General features: G+C 49.9%; 1 protein-coding gene across 1 annotated transcript in view; it reads left to right on the top strand.

The window, feature by feature from the left end:
- Positions 1-18,954, top strand: part of ERBIN (erbb2 interacting protein) — a 231,367-nt gene that overhangs the window by 189,650 nt on the left and 22,763 nt on the right. Inside the window, 5 exon segments of the mRNA XM_038765465.1 lie at positions 2,081-2,195; positions 3,870-4,056; positions 5,391-6,194; positions 6,196-6,937; positions 13,061-13,207. Of these exon segments, the coding sequence (XP_038621393.1) occupies positions 2,081-2,195; positions 3,870-4,056; positions 5,391-6,194; positions 6,196-6,937; positions 13,061-13,207 (1,995 nt within the window).

The raw sequence follows: 18,954 nt of genomic DNA, 5'->3' as shown, positions 1-18,954 counted from the left end.
GGTGGAGCCGGGATTTGAACCCATGACCTCTGACTCCAAAGCCTGTGCTCTTTCCACTGAGCCACGCTGCTTCTCTAATAATAATAATACTAGTCATCGGTTCAAATCCCGGCTCTGCCACTTGTCACTGTGAGACTTCGGGCAAGTCACTTAACTTCTCTGGGCCTCAGTTACTTCATCTGTAAATTGAGGATTAAGACTGTGAGCCCCCCGTGGGCCAAACTGATCACCTTGTAACCTCCCCAGCGCTTAGAACAGGGCTCTGCACATAGTAAGCGCTTAATCAATGCTATCATTTTATTATTATTATTATTATTATGTCGGAGTGCCTTCTGGATCTTGGACGCGAAACTCATTAAAGCCCTTCTTACTGGGAGTTATTTCCTTGCACAAAGCGAATCATTTTTCAGTAGAGGAATAATAACGACAGTAATAGTAATAAGCAGCGTGGCCTAGAGGAAATAGCCCGGGCTTGGGAATCCCTGGGTTCGAATCCCGGCTCTGCTCTTTGCTTCCCGAGAGACCTCGGACAAGTCACTTCACTTCTCTGGGCCTTAGGTCCCTCTTCTGTAAAATGGGGATTAAATCCTACCATTTCCCACTTAGACTCTGAGCCCCGTGTGGGACCTGATTTTTCTCGTATCTCCTGCAGCGCTTAGAACAGTGCTTGACACATAGTAAGCGCTTAACAAACACCATTTAAAAAATAATAATGATGAGGATGATAATAGCCGGTCTAAAGGATAGCCAGTACTTCTGTTTTTCCAAAGTGCTTCCCATCAGCTATCTCACTATATTCTCATGCCTCCCTGTTAAGGGGGAGGCAGACAGGTTATTTTGCCAACTTGTACTTCCCAAGCGCTTAGTACAGTGCTCTGCACAGAGTAAGCGCTCAGTAAATACGACTGAATGGCTGAATCTCCATTTTCTATGGAAGACTTAACCAAGATCACAAAGCCAGCCACGGGAGAAGCAGCGTGGCTCAGCGGAAAGAGCCCGGGCTTTGAAGGCAAAGGTCATGGGTTCAAATCCCGGCTCTTCCAGTTCATCATCATCAGTCGTATTTATTGAGCGCTTATTGTGTGCAGACCACTGTACTAAGCACTTGGGAAATACAATTTGGCAACATATAGAGACAGTCCCTACCCAATAGTGGGCTCACAGTCTAAAAGGGGGAGAGAGTTGTCAGCTGTGTGACTTTGGGCAAGTCACTTCACTTCTCTAGGCCTCAGTTCCCTCATCTGGAAAATGGGGATGAAGACTGTGAGCCCACCTTGGGACAAACTGATCACCTTGTGACCTCCCCAGCGCTCAGAACAGGGCTTTGCACATAGTAAGCGCTTAATAAATGCTATCATTATTGTTATTATTCTTATTAGTGAAGTGCTGTGCACACGCTATGTTCTGCAGACAGTAAGCGCGCTGTAAACACCATCAGTTCCCTCATCCGTAAAATGGGGATGAAGACTGTGAGCCCCCCGTGGGACAACCTGATCACCTTGTAACCTCTTCAGCGCTTAGAACAGTGCTTTGCACATAGTAAGCGCTTAATAAATGCCATTATTATTATTATTATTATCATGCTTTGCACCTAGTAAGCGCTTAATAAATGCCATCATTATTATTATCAGTTGATTAACTGCTTGGAAAGCTAGGATTAGAATCCGGGTGTCCCGATCCTGGAGCCCACGCTCCTCTCTTTTCCAGGAGACCACCCTGCCCCGGGACTGCAGCTTTGGAATTTGCTTCGGCGGTTTCCGTAATGCTTCCCAACCGGGCGAAGCCATAGTCTGAGCCAAAAAACCGTCCGTTTCCAAAAGCAGTGAGATCCGTTCGTTGACCGTTCTGTTCAGTTTGAGTAGCTTTGGGTCTGCCGTATGTCACTTCGGGGTGTTTTCAGTCGTTGTTGATGTTTTCACGCCCAACCTTAACGCGGTTTCACTCGAACTTAATTTGGGAATGCCTGCTTCCTCTGGCATCCGTTCCTTTCGAGGTGAGACAGCCCCGTACTTCCTTAATTTGGGGCCGCTGAGCAACGGGGAGGGTTTTACGCCAGGATACGTTTCCCCTCTCCTCACAGGGATCCGAAGAACTTTCTTCTGATGAAGAAATGAAAATGGCCGAGATGCGGCCGCCGCTAATAGAGACCTCCATGAACCAGCCAAAAGTCGTGGCCCTCGGCGGGAATAAGAAAGGTGAGGCGGCGAAGCCGGGGGAGGGAAAATAACAGCGGTGGAAACTGCAATGTTCCACCCAAAGAGCTCTTGTCATCCATCATCATCATCATCAGTCGTATTTCTTGAGCGCTTACTATGTGCAGAGCACTGTCTAAGCGCTTGGGAAGTACAAATTGGCAATATATAGAGACAGTCCCTACCCAGCAGTGGGCTCACAGTCTAAATGCGATTGATCAATCATCAGTCGTATTTATTGAGCGCTTACTGTGTGCAGTAGTGTAGTGAGGGATGTGGGCATTAAAATGATTAACTTACAAACGTCCACTGGTGGTTTCCCAGCTCTGTGGGTCTGCCCAGCCGTTCATCTAGGAAGAGGTCCATTTCCTTTCTCACTTTGGAAAGAAAAAGCCTGATTGCCGGCCCGCCTCGGGCATCTATAACCACATCCAGTAGCCTCCTCCGCTTTCATCCCTCCCCCGTTTGACCGTCAGCAGCAGCAGCAGCAGGAGTGTTTACTGAACGCCTACCGAGGACCGCGTAGCCTACGCGGCAACCAAGTAGACGTGGAAGGCCTCGGTTCCCGCCTTTCTGTGTACCGGTCCAAACCACACATCCCGCCTTGTCTCTGGGTGTCGGATGTGCATTCAGATGAATCAATGTCACATTTGTTGAGCGTTGACAGTGTGCAGAGCACTGGGGAGAGAACGGTATAACAGAGCTGGTAGGGGGAGGATCCCTGCCCACAACGAGCTTTCAGTCTAGAGGGGGAGACAGACATTAATGTAACTAAAAAATGACGGCTCGAGCTTTCAGTCTAGAGGGGGAGGCTAAAAAATGACGGCTCCGTCCCCCCGCCGGGGTCCGAGCGGCGTTAGCCAGCAGCCTGCCCACCAGAAGGCCGTAGCGATCGGACGTCGCCACCGTGGATTCCTCGCGATTCCTCACGTCAACGGCACGGCCCTCTCGACACTGTCTGTAGTCATTCCAATGTCTATGTGGAATACGTCCAAGGAAATTTACCTGAAGGGGTTGCCATGGAAGTAACCAAGGCCAGATTAGGAAAACTACCAGAACATATCAAGACTCCCGTTGGGACACAGAAGAAGAAAAGGCAAAACCTGAAGTTGGAAAACGTTCCCCCAACCGTGTCTGGGTAAGCCTCAAAGATGGGCCCTTGCACCGAGAAGGCAAGACTCCATCGCTGGAAAAAATACACAAGCGGAAAGAAAGAGATCACCTCACTTACACCCTTTACAATCTCATAGCCCACAGTTTTTTTTCAAAAAAAACTTCAGCTGTTGGGAATGAACAGTTGACTTTATACTTTATTTACCTTTGTGTTAAATACATCATTACCGTACAAAGAAAAGGCTCCGTTAAATTTGCTTGCATCAAATAAGATTAACTTATAAAGATAATAGGATCTGTCATCCCCTTGATTTCAATTAATTTATTTTTTCAACATGCTTTGTTGACCGCTCACTCCACGGAGCAGTTGTACAGTGTTTACGGTATTTAGACTGTGAGCCCACTGTTGGGTAGGGACTGTCTCTATATGTTGCTGACTTGTACATCCCAAGCGCTTAGTACAGTGCTCTGCACACAGTAAGCGCTCAATAAATACGATTGATTGATTGACACCTGTCTCCGGAACTAGTTTCTGCAAGCTGATGGGATGTGATTCTGTTCCAGATGAAAGTCCGGACGCGGATTCGTTCTCAGATGAGGCCACCCAGAATAGCAATCAGAACAACAGCAACTGTTCCTCTCCCTCTCGGATGTCGGACTCGGTCTCCCTCAACACCGACAGCAGCCACGACGCTTCGCTGCGCTCTCCGGTGAAGGGGAGAGCTCCCGGCGCTGTCATTTCCCAAATCAGGTGTGCCAGCGGGCGGGCAAAGGGAAGGGAACGATGCCCAGCGGTGGCATCATTGCAGGACCGGTTGCCTCTTTTTACAGAGCAGTTCTGTAATATTTCTTTCATCATCATCATCAGTCGTATTTATTGAGCGCTTACTGTGTGCTGGAGACAGAGGACAAAACAAAACATATTAACAAAATAAAATAAATAGAATAGATATGTACAAGTAGAATAAATAAATAGAGCAATCAATCAATCAATCATATTTATTGAGTGCTCACTGTGTGCAGAGCACTGTACTAAGCGCTTGGGAAGTACAAGTTGGCAACATATAGAGACAGTCCCTACCGAACAGTGGGCTCACAGTCTATACGAACTAACATATATACATATATACAGGTGCTGTATATGACCCGCCGAGAGTTCTTCAACGTGGAGAGACTTGTTCTGGATTCGATTTGGGGAGCAAATGGATTAATAAGCGGGGGATACCGAGGCGATCGTAGACTCGGTGTCGTCCGGTCTCTCCTTCAGCTGTCCCTCGGGGTGTTGGACATCCAAGTTGATGTCTTGTCCTACCACTGACCCATCTGAAAATGGAAGGATAGGTAAAACGTACCTCCCAAAGACGATGTGGATATTCATAAATGAACTGGTTTGTAAATGACTGAATCTATTTTTTTCCCTTGGCATTTCTTACTATGTGCCAGGCGCTGAACTGAGCGCTAGGGTAGATTCATTCATTCATTCCTTCAATCGTAGTTATTGAGCGCTTACCGATACACAAGCTAATCAGGTTGGACACAGTCCCATCTGGGGCTCACAGTCTCATCCCCATTTCACAGATGAGGTAACTGAGGCCCAGAGAAGTGAAGTGACTTGGCTGTAAAGGGGCAGTGACGGGATTAGAACCCAGGTCCTCCGATTCCCAGGCCCGTGCCTAATCCAGTAGGTCGCGTTGGTTCGATCGTGGTTTGGGGGCCGTCTGCAACTTTCCAGTCCATCAGCGAGTGGTATTTATTGAGCACTAACCGCACCGAGTACGGTGTAATAGAGTCGGTTAGTACGTTCCCCATGCCCAAGGAGGTTGGCGTCTAGAGCGGGGGATCTTTCCGTCACCGGAGCTCTGCCCGACTCCCGTAACCACCGACAGTGGAGCGAGCTAGCGTGTGGTTACTCATCAGTCGTATTTACTGAGCGCTTACTATGTGCAGAGCACTGTACTAAGCGCTTGGGTTTACTCTTAGGGGTGCAGGGAATGGGTTTGGGCTTCGAATCGTAGCGCTTGCTCAGGAGCTGGGCCTTTTTCCCGTCCGATGGTCTCTGCGTTAATTGGAGCGCTTTGTTTGCAGGCAAGAAGATGAAAATTTCAATAGCCTCTTCCAGAACGGAAGTGACGTCGATAGCTCGACCGAAGAGAGGTTCCACACGCGAGAGAGAAAACCGATCGACCTGACGGAATTGGACTTGAACATCGAGGAGAGACGGGCTCTCGCCGAGGAAGGGGTCGATCCGAAGACCCCCTCGGGGGAATCCCGCCTGTTGGACCAGATCAACATGAACGTGCAGACGTTCGACAACGACCAGGCGGTGGAAAGGGCAAAGGCGGTCCAGGGCGTCGGAGGCGGAAGGGGGTTTTTAAACAGCAACGCTAGAGGGGAGACCGCCCCCGTGGAAAACGGCGATCCGTACCCCGACCCGCCTTCCGGGAGCGAGGCGAACGGGCTTCCCGAGGAGCCGGCCCGCCCGGCGAGGAGGGCCGACCCCCGGCGGGGCCCGGCCCTCGCCCCCGAGCCCTCCGCGGACCCGGCCGTTTCCAAGAGCAGCGAGGACCTGTCCCCGCCGCGCCGCGGGCCCGCCGGCCCGGTCGTCAAGTCGCACAGCGTGACCGACATGGAGACGGGAGCCCTGAGGATCTACGACATCCTCGGGGACCCCGGCGGGCCCCAGCAGCCCGGCTCGGCCCCCAGGGCGGCGGCGGCGGCGGCGGCCAGCGGGACCGAGGGCAAGAACATCGTGCGGAGCAAATCGGCCACGCTTCTGTACGACCGGCCCCTGCAGGTGTTTCCGGGCTCCTCCTCCTCCTCCTCCTCCGACCTGGCGTCCTGCGCCAAAGCGGTGTTCAGGTTCGATTCGAATCACAACCCCGAAGAGGCCGCCGGGGCGAGGGTCTACGGCCCCCCCCCAGTACAACGTCCAGTACAGCAGCAGCCACGCCCCGGGCAAGGACGCCCTGTGGCCCCCCAAGCCGAATCCCCAGACGGAGCCGGCCGGCCTGCCGCCTCCGCGCCTCCCGCGGCCCGACGGCCCCGACGGCCCCGGCTACGCCAAGCTCGTCGCCCACCTGAACTTCTCCAACCACAACAACGTGCGGGCTGGCGCCGGCTACGGGGTGCACCAGCGGTCGGGGCCGCCCCGGCACGGGGAGCCGTGGGCGGTGCCCGCGGGCGACAGGCTGGTGCCCAGGGCCCCCCGGGGCGCCCTGCAGAGGCAGGGCAGCGTGTCCTCCACCGCGTCCGGGAACCCGGGGGAGCCGGACCCCGCCCGGCGGGCCCCCATTCCCGAAGGGGAGTACCTGACCTACCGGGAGGCGCACCCCGTGGGGCGGGCCCCGCCGCCCGTCATGCCGGCCGGCCCGCGACCCCTCTCGGCCCGGACCTACAGCGTGGACGGGCCTGGCGCGCCCAGGCCGCAGAGCGCCCGGCCCTCCGTCGGCGAGATCCCGGAGAGAACTATGTCGGTCAGCGACTTCGGCTACTCGCGGAGTAGCCCCTCCAAGAGGCCTAACGCCCGGGTGGGCTCGGAGCATTCTCTCCTAGACCCTCCAGGGAAGAGCAGAGTCCCCCACGACTGGCGGGAGCAGGTGCTGCGCCACATCGAGGCCAAGAAATTAGAGAAGGTAACGGCGGCGGTTCGCCTCGGCCTCTCCCGCCTTGCCTCTTTTGAGTCCGACGGTCCGGAGGTCCGCGCGGGGAGGGCCGGGCCACCGGGGGGGTCCGGGAGCGGCGGCGGGGGACACCCTGACTTCTCAGGACCGGCCGAGGGAGGGGAGGGGAAGGAAAAGGAAAGACCAACACGAGGGCCGCGAGTGAGCGCATAGAGAATGCCGCCGATCCCGCTGTCCTTGGGATTCCCCCCGACCTCCGTCCCCGTCCCCCGAGCACGGGCTCCTCCCAATTTGGGGAAACCGGGGCTCCCACCTGGGCCAAACGGGTGGCAGCTGATCCCTGGGCCCCGCCGTCTCCCCGCCCAGTTGAGAGTGCCCGTCGACCCAACTTGGACTTCCCAAGCGCTTAGTACAGTGCTCTGCACACAGTAAGCGCTCAATAAATACGATTGATGATGATGATGACCTCCTCGCACGTACACCGGGGGCCGGGGCCTGACCCCCAGGCCCTCTGCTTGGGGTTTGTCTAGGCAGCCCGGACTGCTGGCTGAGCAGAAGCAGGCCCTCCAAAATGGTCCTGATGGCTGATTTCCTGCATTTCCCTAAGCGTTTTGGGGTCGCTCAACTCTGTAAAAGTTGTTATCTCTTCGAATTTCATCTCTCCACAAACTTCGATCTCACATCCTTAGAACTGGAGCGGGAGCTGTAATGAATGGATGATGATGACGGTGGTGGTGGTATTTATCAAGCGCTTACTATGTGCAAAGCACTGTTCTAAGCGCTGGGGTAGATACAAGGTAATCAAGTTGTCTGACGTGGGGCTTAAACACACTTAAAGCCCATTTGTCAGTCTCTTCGAATTTCATCTCCCCGCAAACTTCGATCTCACATCCTTAGAACTGGAGAGGGAGCTGTAATGAATGGATGATGATGACGATGATGGTGGTGTTTATCAAGCGCTTACTATGTGCAGAGCACTGTTCTAAGCGCTGGGGTAATCAAATTGTCCCACGCGGGGCTTAAAACACACTTAAACCCCATCTGTCAGTTGTATCTCTTCGAATTTCATCTCTCCACAAACTTCGATCTCACATCCTTAGAACTGGAGAGGGAGCTGTAATGAATGGATGATGATGACGTTGATGATGGTATTTATTAAGCGCTTACTATGTGCAAAGCACTGTTCTAAGCACTGGGGTGATGAAATTGTCCCACGTGGGGCTTAAACACACTTAAACCCCATTTGTCCGTTCTATCTCTTCGAATTTCATCTCTCCATAAACTTCGATCTCACATCCTTAGAACTGGAGATGGAGCTGTAATGAATGGATGATGATGACGATGATGGTGGTATTTATCAAGCACTTACTATGTGCAAAGCACTGTTCTAAGCGCTGGGGTAGATAAAGGGTAATCAAGTTGTCTGACGCGGGGCTTAAACACACTTAAACCCCATTTGTCAGTTGTATCTTCGAATTTCATCTCTCCACAAACTTCGATCTCACATCCTTAGAACTGGAGCGGGAGCTGTAATGAATGGATGATGATGACGATGATGGTGGGATTTATTAAGCGCCTACTATATGCAAACCACTGTTCTAAGCGCTGGGGTAATCAAGTTGTCCCATATGGGGCTTAAACACACTTAAACCCCATTTGTCAGTTGTATCTCTTCGAATTTCATCTCTCCACAAACTTGATCTCACCTCCTTAGAACTGGAGAAGGAGCTGTAATGAATGCATGATGATGACGATGATGGTGGTATTTATTAAGCGCTTACTATGTACAAAGCACTGTTCTAAGCGCTGGGATAGATACAAGGTAATCAAGCTGTCCCATGTGGGGCTTAAACACACTTAAGCCCCATTTGTCAGTTGTATCTCTTCGAATTTCATCTCTCCACAAACTTCGATCTCACATCCTTAGAACTGGAGAAGGAGCTGTAATGAATGGATGATGATGACGATGATGGTGGGATTTATTAAGCGCTTACTATATGCAAAGCACTGTTCTAAGCGCTGGGGTAATCAAATTGTCCCACACACGGCTTAAACACACTTAAACCCCATCGGTCAGTTGTATCTCTTCTAATTTCATCTCTCCACAAACTTCGATCTCACATCCTTAGAACTGGAGAAGGAGCTGTAATGAATGGATGATGATGACGATGGTGGTGGTATTTATTAAGCGCTTACTATGTACAAAGCACTGTTCTAAGCGCTGGGGTAGATGCAAGGTAATCAAGCTGTCCCACGTGGGGCTTAAACACACTTAAACCCCATTTTCCACATGAGATAACTGAGGCCCAGAGAAGTGAAGTGACTTGCCCAAAGTCACACCGCTGACAAGTGGTGGAGCCGGGATTTGAACCCATGACCTCGGACTTCCAAACGCGGGCTCTTTCCACTGAGCCACGCTGCTTCTCAGTCCATTCTCAATCCATTCTCAGACCCTCAATGGATTTGGTTTCCAAATGTTTTGGAAATTGTAGCTTCGAATGTTACGTACAAGTACCTACGGTAATTTCAGTAGATACCGATTTTTAGATTATCGGCGCCCCATTTAATCAGTCGGTCGTGTTTATCGAGCACTTACTGGGTGCAGAGCACTGTGCGAAGCACTCGGGCGAGTACAGTATAACAAAATAACAGACACGGTCCCTGCCCGCAACAAGCTTGCAAATCTAGGGGGGGTGACAGGCATTAATATAAATAAATAAATAACATTACAGAAAATACTACGAATAATTATGGTACTTGTTAAGCGCTCGCTCTGCGACTCTGTGTCAAGCACTGTTCCAAGCGCTGGGGTATTTAAAAGTGCTGTAGGGCTGGGCGGGGATAATAATGATAATAACGATGGCATTTATTAAGCGCTTACTACGTGCAAAGCACTGTTCTAAGCGCTGGGGGATACAGGGTGATCAGGTTGTCCCACGGGGGGCTCACAGTCAACCCCCATTTTCCAGATGAGGTCACTGAGGCTCAGAGAAGTGAAGTGACTTGCCCAAGGTCACACAGCAGACACGTGGCGGAGCCGGGATTCGAACCCATGACCTCCGACTCCAAAGCCCGAGCTCTTTCCGCTGAGCCACGCTGCTTCTCACGAATGAAATGAAATGACAAATGAAATGCTAAATGAGACTGATTGAAAGGCAGGTACCAAAAGCCAAGGTAGTGGGTCGAAATGAACCCACTTCTGGACTGTGAGCCCGCTGCTGGGTAGGGACCGTCTCTCTGTGGTGCCAACTTGGACTTCCCAAGCGCTCAGTACAGTGCTCCGCACACAGTAAGCGCTCAATAAATACGATTGAATGAATGAATGAATGAAGGAGAACGGGCATTGACTCCCCCTTGTACAGATGAGGAAACTGAGGCCCGGAGAAGTTGGGACCCGCCCCAAATCAATCAGTCGATCAATCAGTCGTATTTATTGAGCGCTTACAGCGGCAGAGCCAGAATTCCAGAACTCCGGTCCTCCAACTCCCCAGGCCTGTGCTCCTTCCACCAGGGCACACCGCTTCTCTGATTTTAGGGTCACTTCTAGGAGTTATTAGACTGTGAGCCCACTGTTGGGTAGGGACCGTCTCTATATGTTGCCAACTTGGACTTCCCAAGCGCTTAGTACAGTGCTCTGCACACAGTAAGCGCTCAATAAATACGATTGATTGATTGATTGAGTTATCCAAAGCCGGGATTAGGGAGGCCATTGCCATTTCGGTTTCATTCATTCAGCCAGTCATTCAGTCGTATTTATTGAGCGCTTACTGTGTGCAGAGCACTGTACTAAACGTTGGGAAGTACAAATCGGCTATGTCCGAGGCCCGTAATCACCCCAGATAGTGTCCGTTGTAAGCAACTCTAAGAATTGAAGCTAGATTGAAACGTTCCTCATTTCAGCATCATCCAGACTAGTAAATCTTGTCCCCTTCTCCCCACCATCCTATGCCCCCAGCTTCTTCCAGGATTTTGCTAAGCGCTTAGTACAGTGCTCTGCACACAGTAAGCGCTCAATAAATACGATTGATTTATAAAAATAATAATAATAATGATGATGGCATTTATTAAGCGCTTACTATGTGCCAAGCACTGTTCTAAGCACTGCAGAGGTTACAAGGTGATCAGGTTATCCCACGGGGGCCTCACAGTCTTAACCCCCGTTTTACAGGTGAGGTAACTGAGGCCCGGAGAAGTTCATTCATTCATTCATTCATTCGTTCAATCGTATTTATTGAGCACTGACTGTGTGCAGAGCACTGGACTAAGTGCTTGGGAAGTCCAAGTTGGCAACATCTAGAGACGGTCATGTTCATTCATTCATTCAATCGTATTTATTGAGCGCTGACTGTGTGCAGAGCACTGTACTAAGCGCTTGGGAAGTACAAGTTGGCAACATATAGAGACGGTCATTTTCATTCATTCATTCAATCGTATTTGAGTGCTTACTGTTTGCAGAGCACTGTACTAAGCGCTTGGGAACTACAAGTTGGCAACATCTAGAGACGGTCATTTTCATTCATTCATTCAATCGTATTTATTGAGCGCTTACTGTGTGCAGAGCACTGTACTAAGCGCTTGGGGATTCCAAGTTGACAACGTATAGAGACGGTCCCTACCCAACAGCGGGCTCACAGTCTAGAAGGGGGGTTTCCCTTCCCAAAACCTTAGCCAGAACTTCCAGCTTTTCCGTAGACAAATCCCAGGACTTCAAAAATTTCACTTAATAATGATAATAATAATTATTAAGCGCTTACAACGTGCAAAACACTGTTCTAAGCACGGGGGAGGTTACAAGGTGATCAGGTTGTCCCACGGGGGGCTCACAGTCTTCATCCCCATTTTCCAGATGAGGGAACTGAGGCCCAGAGAAGTGAAGTGACTTGCCCAAAGTCACACAGCTGACAAGTGGCGGAGCCGGGATTTGAACCCATGACCTCTGACTCCAAAGCCCGGGCTCTTTCCACCGAGCCACGCTGCTTCGCCTCCGCTTCTCAGATTCAGTTCTCTGCTCAGGGAATCCAACTGTTCACGTGGTGGAAATAGAGAAAAAGAGAGAGAGAGAAAGGGAGATTAAGCTCGTCTGGTGGTCAACACATTTTCCTTTTGCGCGACTAGAACAAAAATGATTAGAGATGATAAAAAAATATCTTGTTATTTTCATAAACAGTAAGGGAATTGGGCGGGGGGGGGAGAATGAATTTCCACGTGCATTGATCAGCGTTGTGTCAATTTTCCGCTTTCGGACAGTATAATGAGAAGCAGTGTGGCTATGAGAAGCAGTGTGGCTCAGTGGAAAAGAGCCCGGGCTTTGGAGTCAGAGGTCATGGGTTCGAATCTCGGCTCGGCCAATTGTCAGCTGTGTGACTTTGGGCAAGTCACTTAGCTTCTCTGTGCCTCAGTTACCTCATCTGGAAAATGGGGGTTAAGACTGTGAGCCCCCCGTGGGACAACCCTATCACCTTGTCACCTCCCCAGCGCTTAGAACAGTGCTTTGCACATAGTAAGCGCTTAATAAATGCCATCATTATTATTATTATAATGTACAAAATATGTTAGGAATGAAGACAGCGACAGTATAAATTAAGCAACAAGCCTGCGTTGTTTTCCTTAGAGTCCCGACGTGTGAATGGACTCATTTCCTGGTACTTCGTACGTCGTCCCCCTCTCCATCCCCCCCACCTTACCTCCTTCCCTTCCCCACAGCACCTGTATATATGGATATATGTCTGTACATATTTATTACTCTATTTATTTTACTTGTACATATCTATTCTATTTATTTTATTTTGTTAGTATGTTTGGTTCTGTTGTCCGTCTCCCCCTTTAAGACTGTGAGCCCGCTCTTGGGTAGGGACCGTCTCTATACGTTGCCAACTTGGACTTCCCGAGCGCTCAGTCCAGTGCTGTGCACACGGTAAGCGCCCAGTAAACACGATCGATCGATTGTACGTGTGACGGCGCGTGTCTGCTCGCAAGAAACGCGGGCCAGAGGGACGGCGCAGCGGGTTGCGTGTGCAAGACGGCACCGCGGCGCGACGCCGAGCAGACCCGCCCGTTTGCGTGTGGCGATAACAGTCGTCCCGTGGATGTTGCATGCGGTACTAACCTCTGTCCACTCTGTCCCTCTCTATTCAGAGCATGCGGTCTCGGTCCTTTAATTGCAATGACGCTGTAGTAAGCGGCAGCGTCCCCTCTTGCAGCGCTAGGCCTCTGCATCGCAGCCAGGGCAGCGTTGCCTTGAGTGGTGCAGACGGAAGAAGCTCTGGTGGGCCCATTTTCCGTGTGAGTACCTGCAGCAGGCCGGCCGGGAACGTCCGGAGGAGGGAGGAAAACGTCCAGCCGGGAACGTCCATCGGAGGGGGGGGAAACCCAGCATCACCATCATCATCAATCGTATTTATTGGGCGCTTACTATGTGCAGAGCACTGTACTAATAAGCGCTTGGGAAGTACAAATTGGCAACCTATAATTGGCAGCCGGAGGAAAATGTCGAGCGGGTTGTCAGGGGACGCTCCTTTTCCTTGCCGCGGACCCCAGCAGAAAATCAATCAATCAATCAATCGTATTTATTGAGAGCTGAGAGCTCACCTCCTCCAGGAGACCTTCCCAGACTGAGCCCTTCCTTCCTCTCCCCCTCGTCCCCCTCTCCATCCCCCCATCTTACCTCCTTCCCTTCCCTACAGCACCTGTATATATGTATATATGCTTGTACATATTTATTACTCTTTATTTTATTTGTACCTATCTATTCTATTTATTTTATTTTGTTAGTATGTTTGGTTTTGTTCTCTGTCTCCCCCTTTTAGACTGTGATCCCACTGTTGGGTAGGGACTGTCTCTACATGTTGCCAATTTGTACTTCCCAAGCGCTTAGTACAGTGCTCTGCACATAGTGAGCGCTCAATGAATACGATTGATGATGATGATGGTGATTTATTGAGCGCTTACTGTGTGCAGAAAACCCAGACGGACCCTGATTTTCCACCCTCCAAGGAATCCTCCGTTCTCTTTTCAGTTCCGAGCCCGGGCCGCTCCGGGATTTGAGGAAATCTGAATTACGTTTTTTTTTTTTTTATAATCAATCGTATTTATTGAGCGCTTACTGTGTGCAGGGTCTGCTGCGTGACCTTGGGCAAGTCACTTAACTTCTCTGAGCCTCAGTGCCCTCATCTGTAAATGGGGATTGACTGTGAGCCCCACGTGGGGCAGCCTGATCATGTTATATCCCCCCAGCGCTTAGAACAGTGCTTTGCGCATAGTAAGTGCTTAACAAATGCCATCATTATTTATTTATTATTACTAAGCGCTTGGGAAGTACAAGTTGGGATAGCGTTTATTAAGCACTTACTATGTGCAAAGCACTGTTCTAAGGCAATCAGGTTGTCCCACGGGGGGCTCACAGTCTTAATCCTCATTTTACAGATGAGATAATAATAATAATAATAATGATAATGGCATTTATTAAGCACTTACTATGTGCAAGGCCCTGTTCTAAGGCGATCAGGTTGTCCCACGGGGGGCTCACAGTCTTAATCCTCATTTTACAGATGAGATAATAATAATAATAATAATAATAATAATAATAATAATAATAATAATAATAATAATAATAATGGCATTAATTAAGCGCTTACTATGTGCAAAGCACTGTTCTGAGGCGATCAGGTTGTCCCACGGGGGGCTCACAGTCTTAATCCTCATTTTACAGATGAGATAATAATAATAATAATAATAATGGCATTTATTAAGCACTTACTATGTGCAAAGCACTGTTCTAAGGCGATCAGGTTGTCCCACGGGGGGCTCACAGTCTTAATCCTCATTTTACAGATGAGATAATAATAATAATAATGGCATTTATTAAGCGCTTACTATGTGCAAAGCCCTGTTCTAAGCGCTGGGAGGATACAAGGTGATCAGGTTGTCCCACGGGGGGGGCTCACAGTCAATCCCCATTTTCCAGATGAGGGAACTGAGGCACAGAGACGTTAAGTGACTTGCCCAAGGTCACACAGCTGACAATTGGCGGAGCCGGGATTTGAACCCATGACCACTGACTCCAAAGCCCGGGCTCTTTCCCCTGAGCCGCGCTGCTTATAACTCCGTAAATACGACTGAATGAACAAATACCATCATTATTATTATTAATAAATGTTGTCTGTCTCCCCCCCTTCTAGGCTGTGAGCCCGGTGTGGGCGGGGATTGTCTCTCTTTGTTGCTGGATTGGACTTCCCAAGGGCTTAGTGCGGTGCTCTGCACGCAGTGGGCGCTCAATAAATACGACTGAATGAACAAATATCATTCATTCATTCAGTCGTAATGAGCGCTTACTGTGTGCGGAGCACTGTGCTAAGCACTTGGGAAGTCCAAGTTGGCAACATATAGAGTCGGTCCCTACCCAGCAGCGGGCTCACAGTCTATCATCATTATTATTATTAATAAATGTTGTCTGTCTCCCCCCCTTCTAGGCTGTGAGCCCGGTGTGGGCGGGGATTGTCTCTCTTTGTTGCTGGATTGGACTTCCCAAGCGCTTAGTACAGTGCTCTGCACGCAGTGGGAGCTCAATAAATACGACTGAATGAACAAATATCATTCATTCAGTCAGTCAAGGCCCTACTGTGAGCCCCTTCCTTCCTCTCCCCCTCATCCCCCTCTCCATCCCCCCCGTCTTGCCTCCTTCCCTTCCCCACAGCACCTGTATATATGGATATATGATTGTACATATTTATTACTCTATTTATTTATTTTACTTGTTCATATCTATTCTATTTATTTTATTTTGTTAATATGTTTGGTTTGGTTCTCTGTCTCCCCCTTCTAGACTGTGAGCCCGCTGTTGGGTAGGGACCGTCTCTCGATGTTGCCAACTTGGACTTCCCAAGCGCTTAGTCCAGTGCCCCGCACACAGTCAGCGCTCAATAAATACGATTGATTGATTGATTGATTGGTTCTCCATGTCCTGACCCCGCGGAGGAGTCGGGTAGGAGGGAGGGAGATGCCAGTGTGTAAAAGGAATTTACGACAGCACTGCGCAAGGGCCAGCGCTGAGCGTTCCCCTGTAAGGCTAAACACGAAACAGGAGGCATATCCAGAATATTAATAATCAATCAATTGTATTTATTGAGCGCTTACTGTGTGCAGAGCACTGGACTAAGCGCTTGGGAAGTCCAAGTTGGCAACCTATAGAGACGGTCCCTACCCAACAGTGGGCTCACAGTCTAAATAATATTAATAATGACGGTCCACGTTCTTCATGTCCGTCTCTGGCCGTGAGGTGAGCCCACTGTTGGGTAGGGACCGTCTCTATATGTTGCCAATTTGTACTTCCCAAGCGCTTAGTACAGTGCTCTGCACATAGTAAGCGCTCAATAGATACGATTGATGATGATGATGATGATGATAATAATGATGGCATTTATTAAGCGCTTACTACGTGCAAAGCACTGTTCTAAGCGCTGGGGAGGATACAAGGTGATTAGGTTGTCCCACGGGGGGCTCACAGACTTAATCCCCATTTTACAGATGAGATAACTGAGGCACAGAGAAGTCAAGTAACTTGCCCGAAGCCACACAGCTGGCAAGTGGTGGAACCGGGATTTGAACCCATGACCTCCGACTCCAAAGCCCGGGCTCTTTCCACTGAGCCACAGCCGCCTTTCTCTCCAGGGGGTTGGGAAGAGTCTTGGGATTCTGCAGAGAAAGTCATCATCATCATCATCAATCGTATTTATTGAGCGCTTACTGTGTGCAGAGCACTGGACTAAGCGCTTGGGAAGTACAAATTGGCAAGTCCTTCTTGCCCTTTTGGCTGGGGGGTTTTCGTAGAAACGGTGTGACCCGATGGAAAGAATTCCTAATCCTGTCTCCACCACTCGTCCACCGTATGACCTTGGGCAAGTCACGTCACTTCTCCGGGCCTCAGTTCCCTCATCTACAAAATGGGGATTACAGCCGTGAGACCCAAGTGGGACAGAAACCGTGTCCAACCCGTTGTCTCCCCTACTTAGACTGTGCGCCCCGTGTGGGGCCTGGTTCGCTTAGTACAGTGCTTGACACCTAGTAAGCGCTTAGGAAATGCCACAGTCATTATTAATATTATTCATTCATTCAATCAATTGTATTTATTGAGCGCTTACTGTGTGCAGAGCACTGTATTAATCTTCTGGATATGCCTCCTGTTTCGTGTTTAGCCTTACAGCTCAGCGGAAAGAGCCCGGGCTTTGGAGTCAGTGGTCGGGGATTCAAATCCCGGCTCCGCCAGTTGTCAGCTTGGGCAAGTCACTTAACTTCTCTGGGCCTCAGTTCCCCCATCTGTAAAATGGGGGTTGACTGTGAGCCCCCCCACCGCGGGACAACCTGATCGCCTTGTATCCTAGGCGATACAAGAGTAAGCACAGAGTAAGCGCTTCATAAATGCCATCATCACTATTATTATTATTCTCTGGGCCTCAGTTCCCTCATCTGTAAAATGGGGGTTAAGACTGTGAGCGCCCCGTGGGACAACCTGATCGCCTTGTAACCTCCCCAGCGCTTAGAACAGTGCTTTGCACATAGTAAGCGCTTCATAAATGCCATCATCGTTATTATTATTATTCTCTGAGCCTCAGTTCCCTCATCTGTAAAATGGGGGTTAAGACTGTGAGCCCCCTGTGGGACAACCTGATCACCTTGTATCCCCCCAGCGCTTAGAACAGTGCTTTGCACATAGTAAGTGCTTAATAAATGCCATCGTCATTATTATTATTCTCTGGGCCTCAGTTCCCTCATCTGTAAAATGAGGATTAAGACTGTGAGTCCCCCATGAGACAACCCGATCACCTTGTATCCCCCCAAGGCTTAGAACAGTGCTTTGCACATAGAGAAGCTCAGTGGAAAGAGCCCGGGCTTTGGAGTCAGAGGTCATGGGTTCGAATCCCGGCTCCACCACAAGTCTGCTGTGTAACCTTGGGCAAGTCACTTCACTTCTCTGAGCCTCAGTTCCCTCATCTGTAAAAATGGGGATGAAGACTGTGAGCCGCACGTGGGACAACTTGATCACACTGTATCCCCCCCCAGCGCTTAGAACAGTGCTTTGCCCATAGTAAGCGCTTAACCAATGCCATCATTATTATTTATTATTATTATTTGCACATAGCAAGCGCTTAATAAATGCCATTATTATTATTATTATTATTATTACTATTATTACAGGAGCATGCTCAGCAGAACCCTGGCCCTTGCACAATGCTGTCGCAAATTCCTTTTCCACACTGGCATCTCCCTCCCTCCAACCCACCTCCTCCGCCGGGTCCGACTGGATGCGTTTCGAAAGGATCCTGGGGAAGGGGGACCAGGGAGGGAAGAGTTGGAGCCTCGGAAGAAAGGAAGCAGGCCTTTTGGGGGGTGGGTTGGCTGTTTTGTGGGTTTTTTTTAAAAAAAGAAAAGAAAAAACCCACTGGGAATCAGCAGCGGGGCAGCCAGAGCCGTCGCTGAACTCGCATTCTCACCTCGCCTCGGCCATCTTACCCAGTTTAGGAAAAACTGGGATCAGAGGGATCTTCGGAAGGGTCTCCTTTTCCTGCGGTGGGGTGTCGTGGGAATGCCCGGGGCGGTAGACGCTCCAATCCCAAACCTATTATTTATTGTGCTTTTTTTGCGGGGCCCGGATTACCACCAGGTCAGCCATCCGCAAGACCGTGAGCCCACTGTTGGGTAGGGACCGTCTCTAGATGTTGCCAACTTGGACTTCCCAAGCGCTTAGTACAGTGCTCTGCCCACAGTAAGCGCTCAATAAATACGATTGATTGATCAATGACCCAAACATTCCCAAACAGCTTCCTGTTTAAAAGATGCCGGGGGGGCACCCCTTCGTCGAGGCTGACGCTGAGGCTGTTTGAAAACGGCCACGTCAATATCTGGGAAAAGGAGAACGGGTTTTGGAAATAGTTCCTCTCCGCTAGACGATTTTGGGGATGTCCTGTTCGCTCAACCCTAGTACAATTTAGGTAACGCTCCATCATCATCATCATCATCAATCGTATTTATTGAGC

This window comes from Tachyglossus aculeatus, chromosome 23 (assembly GCF_015852505.1).
Source record: "Tachyglossus aculeatus isolate mTacAcu1 chromosome 23, mTacAcu1.pri, whole genome shotgun sequence".
Classification (NCBI taxonomy): domain Eukaryota; kingdom Metazoa; phylum Chordata; class Mammalia; order Monotremata; family Tachyglossidae; genus Tachyglossus; species Tachyglossus aculeatus.
The sequence above is the reverse complement of the archived record's forward strand: the minus strand, read 5'-3'. Positions and strand labels throughout refer to the sequence as shown.